This window comes from Haemorhous mexicanus, chromosome 13, assembly GCF_027477595.1.
Source record: "Haemorhous mexicanus isolate bHaeMex1 chromosome 13, bHaeMex1.pri, whole genome shotgun sequence".
NCBI classification, from domain to species: Eukaryota; Metazoa; Chordata; class Aves; order Passeriformes; family Fringillidae; genus Haemorhous; species Haemorhous mexicanus.
In genome coordinates, this window is record NC_082353.1 from 3,152,766 (window position 1) to 3,169,644 (window position 16,879).

At 44.6% G+C, this 16,879-nt stretch overlaps 1 protein-coding gene and 1 long non-coding RNA gene across 6 annotated transcripts in view; one reads left to right on the top strand and one right to left on the bottom strand.

Moving 5' to 3' along the window:
• Positions 1-16,879, bottom strand: part of PEAK1 (pseudopodium enriched atypical kinase 1) — a 111,724-nt gene that overhangs the window by 25,641 nt on the left and 69,204 nt on the right. For 2 of the 4 annotated variants that reach the window (XM_059857906.1, XM_059857907.1), the window contains exons 3-4: positions 8,003-11,257; positions 1,660-1,776 (exon numbers count right to left, since the gene is read on the bottom strand). In XM_059857906.1, coding sequence (XP_059713889.1) covers positions 1,660-1,776; positions 8,003-11,160 — 3,275 coding nt within the window. In that variant the 5' untranslated portion in view covers positions 11,161-11,257. The remainder of the gene's footprint in view (positions 1-1,659; positions 1,777-8,002; positions 11,258-16,879) is intronic. The other 2 variants (XM_059857908.1, XM_059857909.1) reach the window with 1 other exon arrangement.
• LOC132333126 (uncharacterized) overlaps positions 1-16,879 on the top strand; it is a 53,904-nt gene that overhangs the window by 5,235 nt on the left and 31,790 nt on the right. The gene's annotated exons all lie outside the window — the stretch shown is intronic.

Sequence of the window (16,879 nt, forward strand, 5' to 3'; positions counted from 1 at the left end):
ACGGCTTTTATTTTCCCCAGCGAGAAGGAACAACTTGTGACTGCAATAGTAACATGTTAGTTACTATTATCATGGTTATAATAATATATATCATGTAATAGTTCATGCCTTTGATAGAAAAGCTACAATAAGATGTTTTACAGCTTGACTGCCATCAACATCCATACTCATAAATGCTGGGTACAGTGAGTGGGACTCAGGACAGCAGCAGAGCTTAGGGTGCTTTTTTGCCAGTGCAAACAATTGTGCCTCGAACAAACATAACGAGGTATGGCAAGGGGGATTAAGTCCCAATAAATGCATAAAACTTCAATGATACATTTTCATATCCTGGTATGATTTTGCAAACTGACACTCTGGGAAACAGACCCCATTTAGGCCAGTAATCTCTTCCCCATACAAAATTCTCCACCATTAAAATCCATCTGCATTCGGCCAACTGCAGAAGGCACTGAAGACATTCCTCTGTGCCTGGTCTTAACTATGAAGTTTTAATCACACTGTGATGACTTATAGCACAGAACTCTGAAAATCGTGCATTTACTTGGGTTCCATGGATATATTTATTGCAGGATAATTTAAAAAAGATGCATTATATGCATGAAAAAAATGTCAAGATTTAATAAAACCCCACAATCATACTGAAAATATAACAGCAATTATCAATAATATGCCACAAAAACATGTCAGAGCAAAAATATTTCCATGCCTTTATGTTCTCTCACTTGCAGGAACAAATACTCATTACAGGCCAAATCTCAAGAGCATATGTGCTGTTTGCTAGCTCTCATTACTACAGCCTGATCAAATACAAGAGGAGGAATTTGAACTACTTGTGACTTTCATTAGAGACAGGAGTAACACACTTCCACCAAAAAACAATCAGCACATCACGTATCTGTAGAGATACTTATTTTTTGTGATAAGGATTTCAAACTTCCACAAAGAGTTAACATAAATGATAGGTACTTGTCTATGGCAAAACCAAACCCCTGAAAATCCTGGGACACAACCTCGTAGCAATCCCCAGTGCAAAGATTCCAACATGCCAATGCTCTGCATGACAAGAGCCAGGACGGTGCAGTGAGCACATGCTGTTTCTGCTCAGACTCATGAATTTTAACTGCAGGCTGACACAAACCAAACTCATTAGAACTTGTTAGTAAAAGAGAAAAAATGGCGTCAGTTCAAAAAGATGTAATCTTTAATCAGCAAACCAGTTTTTGTTCCAGTTTAGTACCATGCATAGGAATGGTGTGAAGAACATTCCATGTGCCATAAATATATCCACATTAAAGAGTTAACCTCAGTAATTTCAGAGTAAAGCCGACATAAAATTAAGGCAGAAACAAGGCTCTCAGGATAACTGAACTGAAGGCTTGTAGTTGCTGTAAATAATGTACATACCTGCATTCCTCAACAGGAATGTTTTCTTTAAGAAGAAATAGGTTCTAATAGCTTCACAGTTCTGTCATTGCCACAAACCAGGAATTATCACATCTCAAAGTAACTTTTTAGTATCACTTGGTGAGGTAAGAACATACTCATTCTCCAAACCAGACACATGCATGCACATACACTAAACCTAAGCTCAGAAGCATTTTGCCAAAGTAAACCAACAGCTAGAAAGGAAGAAAGAAAAAAAAAATACCAACTCACCCACTGTACTCACTCACACAATTCCCCATTAAAGGAAATTCTTTCAGGGCCTTCTTGAGTCTTTTAATCATGTCTTGAAACTCTGGCGAGCCATTGATTCCACAGTGTTCTGGTGTGCTACAAGTTGTGCAAGCTGTGAGCGAGAGGGCTGAACTCTGCACAGAGTGATACACCTACTGCACCTTAGTGTTTACCTTCGGGGGCTGGGCCCTGCCAGGGCCCCGGGCAGCCAGCCCTGCCTCCTTAACTCCTGCCCTGCCTCCCTGCAGGGCCAGGGCACGGCTGCATCACTGCTCTGGAATGAGCCTATGGCCTCACTCATGCCCACTGCTCCGGGAAAAGCACAGCTCAGCTCTCACCGGGAGCTTCAGGAAGTGACACTAACCTATTGTTAAGAGTAAGAGAGTATCTCAAATCTGTACCCAGGGCCTCGAAAGAATACATTTTGAACCACAGCAATTAGAGGTCAGGTCATGAAATCCATGGGGAAATGCTTCCCAGTATCTTAACGCTGAGAACAGAGAGATCAAGCTCATGTACACAGTGCAGATGTCAGCCCTTCAGTGGTGCTGGCAGGACACAGGAGGAGTGAAAGGGGGAACCATCCTCACTCAGGGAGCTCCAAGAACCACATCCCCAGCTGCTTCATGAACCAAACAGTTAAAATGACTGGTTTTTCGAGGAAAGAGGAGCAGCTGATAAACAGGCAGTTCTCTCAGATTAGAATCACTAAAACCTGATTTGGTGTAACTTTCTATCTGCTTACTGGTAACAGGCCATACTTAAAGCTATCTCCTTATTAGGGATATTTATAGATATTTTGCCAGGATGGATTCTTTGATGCCTTGCATAAGAGCACATATTTAGCATGTAGCACAGTGGGTGCAGCCTCCTCTGTCCAAGTTTTTTTCTCTCCCTTTTTTATTTCAAAAACAAACTTCACAGAAATTAATTCTCTTAGCGAACTCTGCTCCTCAAGCACAAGTGGCTGAAGCTAAACAACTATTCAGTTAGTGGAGGAAGCAGCTCTCTGCATGCAGAGAATGTGTCTGTTTTCCTAAAAAGCTGAGATTATGTGAAGCAAAAAAACTTGCCATTAAAATGACTGTCCTTCAGAGAACACCCCACTGAATTCAGATAGCAGTCATTCACATGTGCACAGGCTCAAAACCCTTTTAAAAGTGTTATTTTTCTGCAGGGACAAATGCCTCTATTCCTTCAGGCTCTCCTGCACGGTTTTTGGAGGAGAGCCAGAAGATGATGTGGTCTAACTCGCCTTGGTCTTTTGGGAGCAGCAGGATGCAGAAAGCTGCCTGTGCAGGGTGTTAATTTTGGTGAGGACATTGGAATCTCAGCTCTTGTGTGACCTGTGCTCTCCTCTATTCAGAGCACGCCTGCCCAATTAGGGTGATTAATAAACAGCAATGGAATACGAGGGAGATAAAGTGGAAGGCTCATAAGAAGTGATTGTGAGAGTGTATCCAGAATTAGGGTCAGATCCAGAGGTAAAGGTGAGGGAACACAGTTCTGTACAAGACAGCACATAAATCCCAGTGGCAGGAATTAGTGACAGAAACAGAGAAAAGCTGATGTGGCCTTGGGGCCAGCACAGACTCTGATCTCCCCTCTGAGTGGACATCAACACAGCAGCCATCAATGGCAGCTGTACAGTTGGAGGTGACAAGGAAGAGGACTTTGCTTTGCACACACAAAAACCCAACTGTGTAATTTGTAGCTATATTAGTTTCAAAGAGAGCGCTTTGAGATGCCCTCAGGCCCTGCACTTTTAAGCTAATAAAGCAAACATAAAGCCTAAACTGACTGAATAATGCTTGAGGAAAAATGCAGAGGTTAATGGCTGGAGGGAGGTCAGAGGCCACCTTACCCAGGAGCTTCTCCTCAGAACACTGCCCACTTCACTCCTGCAGAGCTCTGAGCAGGGCCAAGCAGTGCCCAGGTCTCAGTCACAGGGCACTGGGGATGCAGAAAACATTCCAGTGGCTCCTGCACTTCAGTCCCTCCTCACCATCACCAATAGTCACTGAGGAGGAAAGTGAAACAAATGACTTCCTTCTCAAATGACAACCTGAAACTACTAAGCCACGAAGTTCATTCCTAATTCTGATTATTGAGAAGCTGGCTTAGTCTTGAAGCTTGAGAATATTTTTTTTTTAGATCTTGTAAAAGGCGATGTTTGCACGGATAAAGGGAGAACACTTGGTAATCCAGTAAAGACATCCTGCTAAGCTCTTTAATGTCACTGAAACTTCATGGTAATGAGTTTCACAGATTAACTGTGCATTATAAAGAAGATATTTTTCTTTATCCATTTTAGGTTCTCCGTCTTTCCATTTTACAGATGGTATTATAGGAGTTAAGAACAATAACACATGATTTACCATTTCCTAATCTAAATTTATAAAATAATAAATGGTAAAGTCCCTTCTGCTTGGATCTTTAACAGTCCTTGGTGTTTAGAAGTTCTCACATAAAACGTTACCAAACTTATTGCTTAATGCACATGCAGAGTTTCCAATTCTGTTAGAATTGGAAAATGTTCTAGAGAAAAACCTCACAAGTTTTTAATTGATGAAATGGTAGAAGAAAGCTAGTTAATACTTTTAAAAGCACTGCTAAGCACTGCTGAGTTAGGTAGATAAAGCTTGCTGACACCAAGATAAGAAAAGCCCTAAGATGGATTTGACAAGCAGGAAGAGCTGATCCACCTTAAATTTTCAGGGAGAATTTCTCCCATTTCAGTAGACTTGCTCAAGCAAGGAATTTCTTTTCATCTATAACATCCTTGAAAATGCTCATCATTTTACTTGGGCTGCACCTAAAAGGTTCTGGGTTCATGTGAGAACCTCACCCTAAGAGTTATACCAGAAGCCCCAAAACAGGGAAGGACTTTGTTTTGAACAGAGCCCTACTGTGATTTCACAGATTTTCTTATCTTCCCAAGCAGTTTCTGAAGCAGCTGTGGAATCTGCAGGACTGGATCAGTGACAGTGGGAAAGTGGAATGTGGCTGTGGTGGTTATTCCTGCCTGTCTCTGGATGAAATCCTGATCTTAATGTATGGCTACAATTTTGTAGAAGAGTGATTCCCATTGCTTCCACTGAGTGATCTGTCACAACACTCATATTCCTCTATAGAGCTCAGACCTATCAGTTATGAGATCAAATCCCTTTGCAAAAATTAACACAATCTTAGGAATTAGATAGGTGAGCACAAATTTAGCTATGAAGAAATCCTTCCTCATCTGAACCAGAACCAAATCAATACCCAGACCTCACTACCTGAAGGAAGTATTTCAGGAAAAACAGAGTTTATCTTCACTTCATCCAAGACTGGCCCAAAGATCCCATAAAGGAAAGTTATGGCTGACTTGCAGCTGTGAAAGGGAACTCCTGAGTTTACCCTGCAACTGAAATGGAGGTGGCTGTGCCCAGCTCAGATTAGTTCAGCTCTGATGTGCTTTTTGAAGACAGCCAAGGCAGCAGCAGGACTGGGCTGCACTTTGCTTTGAGGAAATGTCTCAATCTAACAAGTTGCTGCTGGGTATGAGCAGTGATGTCTCAATGAAGGAGAGCAGCCTTTACCTTGTGAAACTGCAATAGGAACACTCTGATCCATAAGATAACAAAGCCTTTGAAGGATCTTTTTATTCAATTCAGCCTGTGATGAGTGGATTGCAGCTGTGCTCTACCACCTTCATCAATTACAGTGACTCAGGCCAGAAATACCATGGTATCTTTTGGTCAGTTTTAGATTCTGCACCTGAGAACAACTGCTGCTTCATGAACTAAAGGTGTTCTCATTCTAATTAATGAGGAAAATGATATGACTGCTGATTTATAGCAAAAATTATCTATCTACAAATTTTCAGTAAATTTAATATATCATTATTTACTAGCTCCTTTTGAACCAGCATATGTGCATCCTGCCATCAAACAGAAACAGCCACACTGACAAACCAAAACTAAATCCATCTGTATTACAGAGAGATCATTTTCAGCTTTCTGAAAAACTGATAGTTTTGCAAGTGCTGTTCAAAGGGAAACTGACCTTTCTAGTGATAACTTGAAATACCTTCAGCTGTTTTGTAGTTGTGTTATCAATCTTCAGCAGCTCTGTAATCCATTGCAAAGTAAGGAAATAGTGGATCTTCATTAAATTTGCTTTCGAGACCCCCCAGTAATCTGACATTTTTAAAGCTTATCTTGCTTTCCAGGTCATCAGCTTGTTTTTTCAGAGAGCTTGCTGTTCTTGGCATTCTGAGTTAGGGAAGTGTCCTGTTCACTGATGGCTATCTTCAGGTCATCCATTCTCCTCTAAGCCTCTGCAAGCTTAACTGAACATTCTAAATATCTTTTTCATGCACATATTTTAGCCTGAATTACAGCTAACCTTGTACTAATACCTGGAGGATTAACACAAAACAAGCAAAGCTTCTCATGGGTTACGCCTCCTGCTTGAGCAAAAATGGCATTTAGAAATCCTGATTCTCACCCACCAGGATATTAAAAACAAAAGCCAAACCCCTTAAACAACAATAAAACCCTTCAATTACGTGGCATTATAAGGTTTCCCTTGGTCTCATTAACAACATTAAAAAGTATTAAAAACCCTAAATAACTCAAGGCACCAAGAATATAAGACCTGAAGCATAAAGCTACCCACGGCCCAGCGCTCCCACAACTCAGCACCTCAGTGTATTTTCTTTGAAATTTGTAGAATCCAGGGAACAACAATATTGCCAGAAAGAAGAAATTCCAATTCTAACATTTGGGAAATTCCAGTTTTCACTGGGGAGAATTCTGAGATATGGTTTTAACCAACATCCTTGTGACTTGAAGAAAACTAAAGAGTAAACATGCTTTTTGGAATGAGTGGATGAAAGATCAGTGACCCACTGCCTCCAAAAGGAAGGGCAGGAGCAGAACAGGACACATCCCAACAGCACCATCTCCAGGGCAGGGCAAGGATCCCTGCCAGGCTGCTCCTCCCACCACCCACAGAGGCAGCTGCTCCCTCCTGCCCATCCCCTGCACACCAGCCAGCTGATGTGGCTGAGCAGTGACTGCCAAGCTCCTTCCCACTTGGATCTCTGCCCTGGCCCACCAGAGCACAGGACCTGGGCACTGAGGGCTGGGAGCAAGGTAAGCTCCTGATGGCACTGGAACCACAATCAACCTCACTCTCCCTAGCTTGCCCCAGAGACAGGAGAGGGAAACCAGGTTCCTGTGAAGGAACAAACTCCTGCAATCCTTTAACTTGCCCTCTAAAGGCAGCTACTTCTCACCAATTCATTTAGGGCAAATCTAGAGACTGCACCATTCTGGCACTTGTCTTGTCTGGAGGAAGAAAACCAAGTGATTTTGCTTTAGGACAAGTGGCAGTCAGTTTATGGTAAGCTCTAACTATGCTCACACAGAGATTTCTATTAGGTTAAAACTGTTTTTAGCTAAAAACCACTGCAGTTTTCTTGTACAGAATACCAAGAAAGAAAACAAAAAAACCACTGTCACGATACATTTCCTGGAACTAACACTTCACAACATTTTTGATTTCCTCCTATTAGGTTGTTGTTATAATGAAATAAATAATTCAAGTTTGAGGCTACTTTGGAATTGGTTGGTGTAACAACAGTGGAAGACAAATTCTAATACATCCACAGCTGTGGTCCAGCACTCAGGGAATTCTACTCTGCCCACATGACTGACTGCAAGTGATGTGACCAGCTCTTGCTGGATCTGATACCGCCAGGGGACAAAGCACAGTCACTGCTGAAGGCCTTGCAAGACAGAGATAACACTATTTTGTAGGTACCCTAATTCAGTTACTACCTTTTTACAAGGTTTATTTTGAGAGTGCTGCAGTGATGCTGCACTGTGGTGAATTAGCATCTGTTGATGCACGTGAGGTAAAGTTAGCACAACACCTTCCATGAGTCACAGGTCTTTTCATTTCTGTTGTACTTCTCAACAGTTGCCTCCTGTTTCTGCTGAGAAATTCTCAAGTTTCCCATAACACAGAAACACTTTCCTAAAGCAGAAATTAAAGAGAATGGATCTGATCTAATGGAACATGACTATTGTGATACATGAGTGAGCCTGCAAGACAAACTCTAAATATCAGGTACTGCTTCTAGTAAATGTTTTACATCTTTTCTGGTATCTAACATAAGAGAAAGATTTTAAAATACTCTCTAAGTTATCTAAAATAAATATAGTTTGAAAAAACTGCATTAATGTAATAAAACCCCTTAGTGTCTCCCTTTTCAGCAGCATATACAGGACAGCTCACAACAGAGTAAGTGACTAAAACAGCTGAGTGGTACCTGGGGATTTTCTTGGGAGCCTGAGGTGGTGAGGAATGGCTGGCTGTGATTTGTTCCGAGCTCTCTGGAGGCTTTTCCTGCGTTTCCCCGTTGTCCTTGGCCAGCGCCTCTGCGATGGGAGAGCCCAGCCCAGGCTGGGGCGGGAGCTCAGCCCGGGGCTCGGCCTGCGCCGGCTCACACCTGTACATGAACACGATGGACGGCTTCTCGCTCGACTCCGACTTGGCCTCGCTGAACCACTGGTGCCGCTGCACTGGGGGCGGGGGCAGCATGTGGATCACAGTTCCATCCAGACCCACCAGCTTCCCTTTCTCCCTGTCCTTCTCCCTCTCCTCCTCATCGTCAGCTTTCCTGCGGCGGAAGAAGCTCTTGAATGAAATCCAGCGCTTGGGTTTGGCGTCGGGGCGCCGCCCCTCCGAGTGCAGGATGGACTCGGCTTCTGTGGACCTGGTGGGGCTGTTGGGCTTGGCCCAGTTACTGAAATGCCTTTGCAGCAGGTTACTGGCATGGTAGGGAGAGGAGGTGGAGCGTGGAGGGGGGAACGGCGGGGCCTGCTCTGCCTGGGGACTCGCGGCACTCGGGGTGGCTCGCGCCGCCTTTGGAGAGGGAGTGGCAGCTGGCTGTGACAGCGGATCCTTCTGCATTTTAACGGCAGTGCTTTCCATCTTGGAGGACTCCACTTCAGGCTGCGATGTAAACAGAGATTTGGGTCGTACCAGGGTGTTTTTACTAGCATCTCCCTCAGGGGGCAAGGAATACAGTTCTTCTACGCTGCAGGACTTGGGAGCAGACTGAGGTGTCTCTGGAGGAGACTGTGGAGGCTGGATAGAAGCCACAATCTGTGAGAGCACCGTGCTCGCGTTCTCTCTGCCACTGCTGCTGCCCACAGAACCGTCCGGGGTCACGTCTGCTTTTGCTGCAGGCTCTTGCATTGCCTTTTGGGGTCTGGAGGGGGAGCTGTGGTCAGCGCTGTGACTCCTCTGTGGGGATATCTGGCTTTTACTGAGGCAGCTGTTGAACTCTTGGACCTTCTGAGCCACAGAGCCCAGCCTGCACTCAGAGCTACTAGCCACCCCCTTTGCTTGGGGCAAATCGGTGGATTTGCTGCCTATGGCTTCGGTGGCTTTACTTTCAGTTTCTATTTCTTCATAGGTATGGCTTATCACACTTGTAGTTTTATCTTTGACAGACAGCTCCCCAGTGGTCCCTAGAAAACTTTTATAGATTGCCAAGTTATCATAGGCATTTGGATTGATTACAATGGGAACTTTAATAGCATTTTTGGAACTCCTCGCGTAAGTGGGCTCATCATGAATGATAATAGGGAAAGGTGGCATGCCAGCATTGTTGTAACTGTTGAATTTTATCTCAGACAAATTGGGAGACTTAACTGGGATGGTTTTCGAAGAAATGTTCGTAGCTGTAGGTGAAGTAGGAGCTGACTTGTGGCTTGTCTTCCTGGGAGGAACGGAAGGTCCTGAGCTGTTCCCAATCAGTTCCACCTTAGGTATCTTCTGCCTTGGACTAGTGCTAGAAGTCCACACTTCCTGGTATCTGATTGCGCTGGATTTTTTCAGATTAGCGTGTAGACGTACAGGTGATGCTGCAGAGGATGCAACAGGTGTGCCTGGGGTTACTGGTGAGCTTGGGTTAGATGATGCCTTTTTGGTTTCTGAGGTTTCAGTCTGGTTCTCTTTACATTCACTGGTCATGGCAGCTGATACATCCACTACGGTGTATGGCTTGCACACTGGCTGTTCCATGTTCACCACCCTGTAAGGCTTAGCTTGCTCCTCCACAGGCACCAAGTTAATAGTCACGGCTTGACCAGCAACATCTGAAGAACTTTTATTCTCCTGCGTGTCAGTCTGCACGGCAATTTTGCCATCCTTCTCCTCCAGGCGGAGCGCAAGGACTGCCTTGTGAGTTTCCTGACTTTTCAGAGCATTCCTGGGTGCTTTTGGCACATCCTTCACTTGTTGATTGTCACAAAGACTTTCATATTCTGGTTCAATCACTTTGAGGTCCTGAGGTGTGCTAGGAGATAACCCTCCATTACAGAGCTTCTGGGAAGAACTGCTGGTTGTCCCAGAACGAGATTCTTCTGTCAAAGAAGAATCAGGAGACGTAGAATCAGAAGATACCATGCTCTGCATGCTCTCTTGCCCATAAAGAATCACGGTCTCCTCCCCATAACCATTTAAAATTTCATCATAACTGTCGTCATAATCCACGGCACAGATCCTCTGCAGAGACTTGTTCCGAAGGGGCACAGTATTCCATTTTTTGTCAACACAGAACGGAACAGGAGACAGGGTGTTAGCTCTGAAATTAGCAAAGCGAGGTTGGCCTCTCATGCGGATTTCCATTGCTAACAACTCTTCATCACTTTCATCCCAGCTCTCGTGCTCTTCCTGCATGCTGCCAAAAAACGTGTCATCCTCACTCTCATCTCCACTAGACAACTCTGGATAACAGAAACGTCCACCTTCATTACTTATGACTTCAGTGCTTCCACTCAGAATAACATGCTTACTCTGTGAGTCCTTCATTCCACCCACCATGCAGCTCGGAGGGATCTTCCTTTCTAAGGATCTTTTGTAACAATTATTTATCCTTCCCAAGAAGGTTTCTCTCGCGTTTGTTTCATTTCCGGCGAGCTGAGGTGTGGTATCCAAACCCGCAATCTCCTTCAGAACTTCTGTCAGCCCGTTATTATTATTGTTACTGGGTACCTTCCCCACGCCCTCGCTGCTGCCATAAGGCCTGGGAACATGGCTGTAACCTTCGATCCCTTCCTCATTGTTGTTGTTCAGTGGTTTTTTGCTCAGCACCGCCTTGTTGCGGTTCCAGCCTGGGGGCAGGGGTTTGTTCTCACACTGCTCCAGCGCGGCCAGCTCCCCGCAGAGCCCCTCTGCCACCATCATGGTGGGTTTCACTGCTATCGTCGGCTTCTTGGCCACGGGCGGGCGGAAGCTGCCGCTGCCCCTCCCCGGGCGCTGGCTGCTGCTCTGGGTGGCATTGGCTTTCAGGTCTGCATGGGAGAGCGGCTTCTTTTCTGACACTGGGGGTAACTGGTGCAAGCTCTTGGGCTTGAAGCAGTTCTTACACTCGCCGGGTTTCCAGACGTGCTCAGTGAAAGTGTTGCAAGCGGACATTTTCCCAGAGCCCTGCTGCTCAGTGCATGGCAGGAATGTCCTCCATGGGCTCCACTCTGCTCACCCAGCACCGACACTTCCCGGAGCAGTGTTCATGCTGCAAGAACACCAAACACAGAGAGGATGAGAATGGGGGAAAATCTGCTTGAGCGTTATATTTTTCACACTAGGGATAATGTGGAAGGAGCAAGTTGCCTTTTGCTGATGTCTTCGTTTACAAAACTACATAACTGAAATGCAAAACCAAATTGCAACTATCATTCTACTCATACATAAAGAATTAAAACTTTGGCAGCTAAGTCCTATGTTACTTAAAGCAGAGGGAGGGAAAAATGGCAATGACTGAGAATTTAGAGTAATTCTCTTGACTAGTTCAGGACCATTGACCTTTAATTCTGTCCAATAAAACAAATGCAGGAAGAGGATATAAACCCAAAGATTACCACACATTACGCTTTCACCGTAACGACTCAAACATGAGACAGAAGAGCAAGAGTATGTTTACTCTCCTAAATGCAATTGAGATAATTTGTTCTAGCTTTGAATGTGAACAAGCTCAGCTTAAGTGAGAAAATGTGTTCAAGCAATCCCAAACTCTGCCATTTTAGCACTTTTTTCATCAGAGTCAAATGATAACTGGAGAGGTATTTTGGCTGAACAGACAGGCTGTTCTGATGTCCTGGAAAAGTCAGATAACAATGCAGTGGAAATCTTTCTAGAAAGTCAGTTTTTTCTCCTTTTGCTTACCACAATGGCAATAAACCATTCTGATATCCTCAAAACAAAGCTAAGGATTTTTAGTCCCTGATTTGTTTCACATGTAGCTTTTCTACCTAACCCCTCCAGAAATAACAACTGAAGAAGAACTGAAAATCTCTTTCAAAGTGAATCTTTTTATTTCCTGAAACAATCAGCCTTAAGTAAAAATCAAACACGGATCTGCTGTGCTTTATAGTCACCAGAGTATCCAGGATTTGAGAGTTTCATGAATTAATGCCTGAAGATTTTAAGCCTTCTGAGCCAAATCCGCAAGTCTGTTCTCTTCGTCACTGTTGCATAACTCAAATGATCTCAGACATTTCACTGAGGGGAAAGCATCTCTATGTCCACTGCTACTTCTGTAAACACAGGCACTGGCAATCAATAATGTGCTCTCCTCAGAGGCCCTGGGGTGCCAATATCCTTGCTGCTCCCCCGGGTACACCGAGGGCAGTGCTGACCCCCTGCAGGTCCTGCTGCAGCTCCCAGAGAGCCCGTGCTGGGAGCAGCACCAGGGAGGCTGTGCTGGAGCTCTCAGGGCACCCCTGCCTTTCATCAGCGTGGCAAACAACAGGATCACGAGGAGAGCTGACATCGGGAGGGGTTTGTCAGTCTCCTCACGTCCTGCTCTGCATTTTGGCAAGGGCTGGCCCGTGCTGGCAAAGCAACAGAGCAATCCTGATCCAACAGCAGATGGGGCTGAAGCCTAACTCTATTAGTGCCTGCAGACACAGCCGTGCTACCAGGGCTATCACATTTCATATGCTGACTAAATATGTTTCCAGACAAAGCTTTTTGCCAAAAAGCCACTGCCAAAAGCTTTCTCTGTATGACCTAAGAGATAGAAACTCTGCCAGACTGAGATCTGCCCAAACTTTTTGACTTTATCTTACATATACAGAGTAAAATGCCTTTGTATGTTTCTTGATCTCTCTCAAGTTTTGTTGCTTCAACACCTTGCAAGGCCATATACTGTAAGCAGAAAAATTACATTAAGAAATAGTTCTCCTAGAACCAGAGAGAGAGCATGTACAAGAATTTTATACTCTGGTTAGCTCCCTCTTTTCATGTGTTTAACAAGCAGAAGGAGTAAAGTTACACTAATGGAAATCTAAACTAAATGCTTTCTTGTAAAATACATTTCTCCATCACATAAAAGCTTTGAACAACCAATTTGAACAAAAGGGTTAGTGCTTGTGTGTGGGTTTTAAGATTTATCCGTGTGATCTTTTCCTCTGCAATTGCATAAGCTGCACTTGCTCTAGAATCCCATCACAAGGCAGGCAGCTTTAGGGTGTTCCAGGCATTTCCTGCCAGGAACAGGGGGCACTGAGGAAGCTCTGCAGTGCCCACCTGCCTGAGGCTACATCCTGATGTGATGACTCCACTGCCTGTGTCACAACTGTCACTCTCCTTTGCCCTGACCCTGATGCTGGCACTTCCTCTAAGCCAGAGAAGGGTTACACTCAGCCGGAGAATGGGAGCTACAGGAATCTCAGCAGAACCACAGCTCCCCAGAGAGAGTAACAACCACAGCTCTGTGCTTCATCCCAGAACAGCCCAGGTGTGCTGGCAGTGCTGCCTGCAGCAGCTCACCTCAGCAATGACACACCTGGTGATCGTGGAAATGCAGCTGTGGAACCTGCACACTGTACATACAAGCCATGTGGAGCTATCCCAGCTCTTCTGGTCTCCAGCAGCCAGTAGAAGTGGCTTGAACACAGCCCTGACCCCCAGGATGATTTGTGACAGTCTGGAACAGAAGAGCCACTGACTCCCTGGTCTGTGAACCCCAGCTGGGTTTGCAACTGGCTCGGGCACAGCAGGACGAGCAGTTCCTGTCACAGCCCTGACACTGCCTGCAGCTGCAGCACACAGGAAACAGCCACCTTCCAACCAGAGGAAATGGATCTTAAGAAAACAACCCAAACAATTCCAACACTGTGCTACTTTTGTACTTTGAAATCAGAAGCACTCCTACGCTATTTCAAATTAAATCCACAGTGACCTTTATATCCTGAAGCAAGCATTTGCATTCTAAAAAAAGTCAGTTTCTTCCTTGCTGGACAACTAAAAGCAATCTTCATGCTGCTTTTCTCTCCTTTAAAAAGAATTACTTTTTCAACTGCAGATTCTCTATCATGTGTGGTAATTATGGTGAGAGTAATTAGGAGTGATAAGAGAAATGAAATCTTTCAGTAGGCTGCTGCTTCCATGGCTGTCACCAGCTGCAGCTTGGCAGGGGGCAGCAGAGGCCATCGAAGGGACTGAAAATGCACACAAAGACAAGGAAAAAATCACCCTGACATTGCTCCTTGCTGGATTCCTACACTGCCTCCAAAACAAAGCAGGGCAAGGAGAGATCCAGGCAGTCACACCTCAGATCTCTCCAGCTGCAGGTGACCAGGTGTCTTTTCTTCCCTACCTTCCCTGCTTCCACTGACACTCCATGTGCCTGCTAAGGAACAGGAATGTGCACCCTGCAGAGCTCCTGGCTCTTCTGAAATGAGTAGTTCAGATGACAAAACTTATCTGAAGACGCTCAATCCATGCAAAATCAAGGCAATGACAAGATGTTACTTACAAAACAGCATCAGACTTGCAAACAAAGTATTAATAGCAGATATGTGACATCAACAGTCTGCATTTCATCCCTGTACCTCAAAGCCTTTTATGTAAGTTGGTAAACAGAACTATTCCCAACTTATACAGGGAAGCACTGCAGTGCAGTGACGTTAAGAACTAAAATTCCCCCAGTGAGTCAGTGTCAGGAGCAAGTACAGACAGACAACTTCTGCTCCCAACAGCAGATCGTGACACCTCATTCACTAAACGGATGAGTCAGCACAGATTAGTTATCAGCCTTAAAGGCCAAATCATTCTTTGTATATGAGACTAATGCCCCTCATTCCAGCAGGTACACAGCTGTGCACAGGAGGGCTCAGCCCAGCCCTGCTGAGCTGGTATCAAGCAGTCAGGAAGGCAAAAGCATATTTCAGTTTTCAGGTCAGAGGGAGAAGATGACAGATTTGGAGTTGCAGTGCAAAGATGAAGCAGGGATCAGCTGAGATACCCTCGTGTCAGGAAGCTTGCACAGCAATGCAGAAATGACTCTGTGGAGCTTTTATTTGTTGACATCACCTTTGCTGAGTGCATGAAGATAGCAATAAACATGCATTTCAGGCATTTTGCCTTTGTTCTAGGTAATTTCAGGCTGGCAGGTCTCCTTTGGATACATGCTGGCTGAATCTCAATGAAGGCCTTCTCCAGTAATACTTTATACTAAAATAATCCAATTAAAAAGAACTTAATTGGTGTGCAACATTCCCTACAATTTCAACATTTTAAAAATGAATAGTCTCTGTAAGTACCAGATGGTGACACGCACTAATTAATCAGGCCTGCTCAATGAAGAGCATATGAAAATGAGTGCACCTATTAGACATGTGCTGCAGAAATCTCCCCCCACTGAAAGGCTGGGACTTTCCTGAGCTGGGACCAGCACCCTCTGGTCTCCTCTGGCATCACCACATCCTGGCACAGGTTTCCTTTGGTTTGTCCTCCTCCAGGGAAAATCCATTTGCCTTTAGTGCTGCTGGCCCTGACAATGGGGCTGCAATTTTTATGCTGCAGAAAAAACTGCATTGATCAGCCTTCTTGGGCACCAGTCCAGTCAGGGCTGCTGCACAACCACAAACCTCTCCCCACTGCCAGGCCTGTCCTCAGACTGAAAAAATCAGCAGTGGGAATCCAACCTGGGCTTCCTCTATGGGAGTGCCCAAAGGCCACAAAACCACCACGGCTTTGTGGTTTGTCTGAAGCACTTAGAGGCATCTGGACAGTCACTGATCATCATCAGCAACAGGGCAAGTCTCACACAGCAGGGAAAAAGGGATGGCTACTCTCTGCCAGGATCTGATTCCTGTTTCTTTTAAATTTTAATGCAATCATAAACATTTTAAGAGACTGTTTTAAAACCTGACCCTGGTGCAGGTCCTGCCTGGGGGGCAGTGGCTGTGGGAATGCTCCCAGGGAGTGCCCAGCACTTCCCCCACTCAGCCTGTGCCAGGAAAACCCAGGGGACTGAAGAATGCAAGAAGCACTATGGGCTGGCACTACTTTATTCCCAAAGTGAAGGGTATTTGCTAAATATCAGCTCACTGCAGTACCAAGCCAGAGCTCTGACTCTGGCAGAGAGCACAGATGGACATTTCCATAAATGCTGGGCATTACCACTTTTGTTAAAAAAGAAGTTTTATCTTGCTGCAGATAGGGTTTTTTTTTCTGTTTTAATGTTTCCCACTGTATTTCCTCTCCTTTAAAAAGAGCTCAAATGACATAAGTATTTCAAAATACTAAGTAAGTGAAGGAAAACCCCAAATATGGGGCTTTTTTTCCTCCCTAAAACTCACAAGGATAAAACCTGATAAAAATAACCAACGAACTGGAGAAAAAACCTGCCCAGGGCTAGACAATCTGTGATGCTTCAGAAGAAAACAGGCATTTCTTTGCAATTTACCTAACCCAAAGAGATAATGCCACAGAGCAAGGAAAAGGCAAGGAATATCCTCGGGTGTGCCCAGGTGCTCTGAATGGATTCTGCATCACCACACTGGAACACACAGAGCTGTAACAAGGCCAAGCTCTGCCCTTTGGTGCTGAGGCCCAAGGGGCCAGCCAAGGCAGGTACTGTAATAGGGACTCTTAGGTGTCCCAATAATAAGAATTCTTGACATTCTAAACTGGAGATTTTAGAAAAAGAAATCATCATTTAGCATTAAAAAAATTTTAAATTTATTTGGTCCATTTAGACATATATAAATTCTTATAATGATGATCACTCAGACACAGCAGCACAGTATATTCTTTAGGAATACTTTTTTTTTAACATGGAAAATTGATTTTATTTTCTACTTTTAAAAAAATGAGGTAAGCCAAACTATAAATTGTTTGCTTTCTG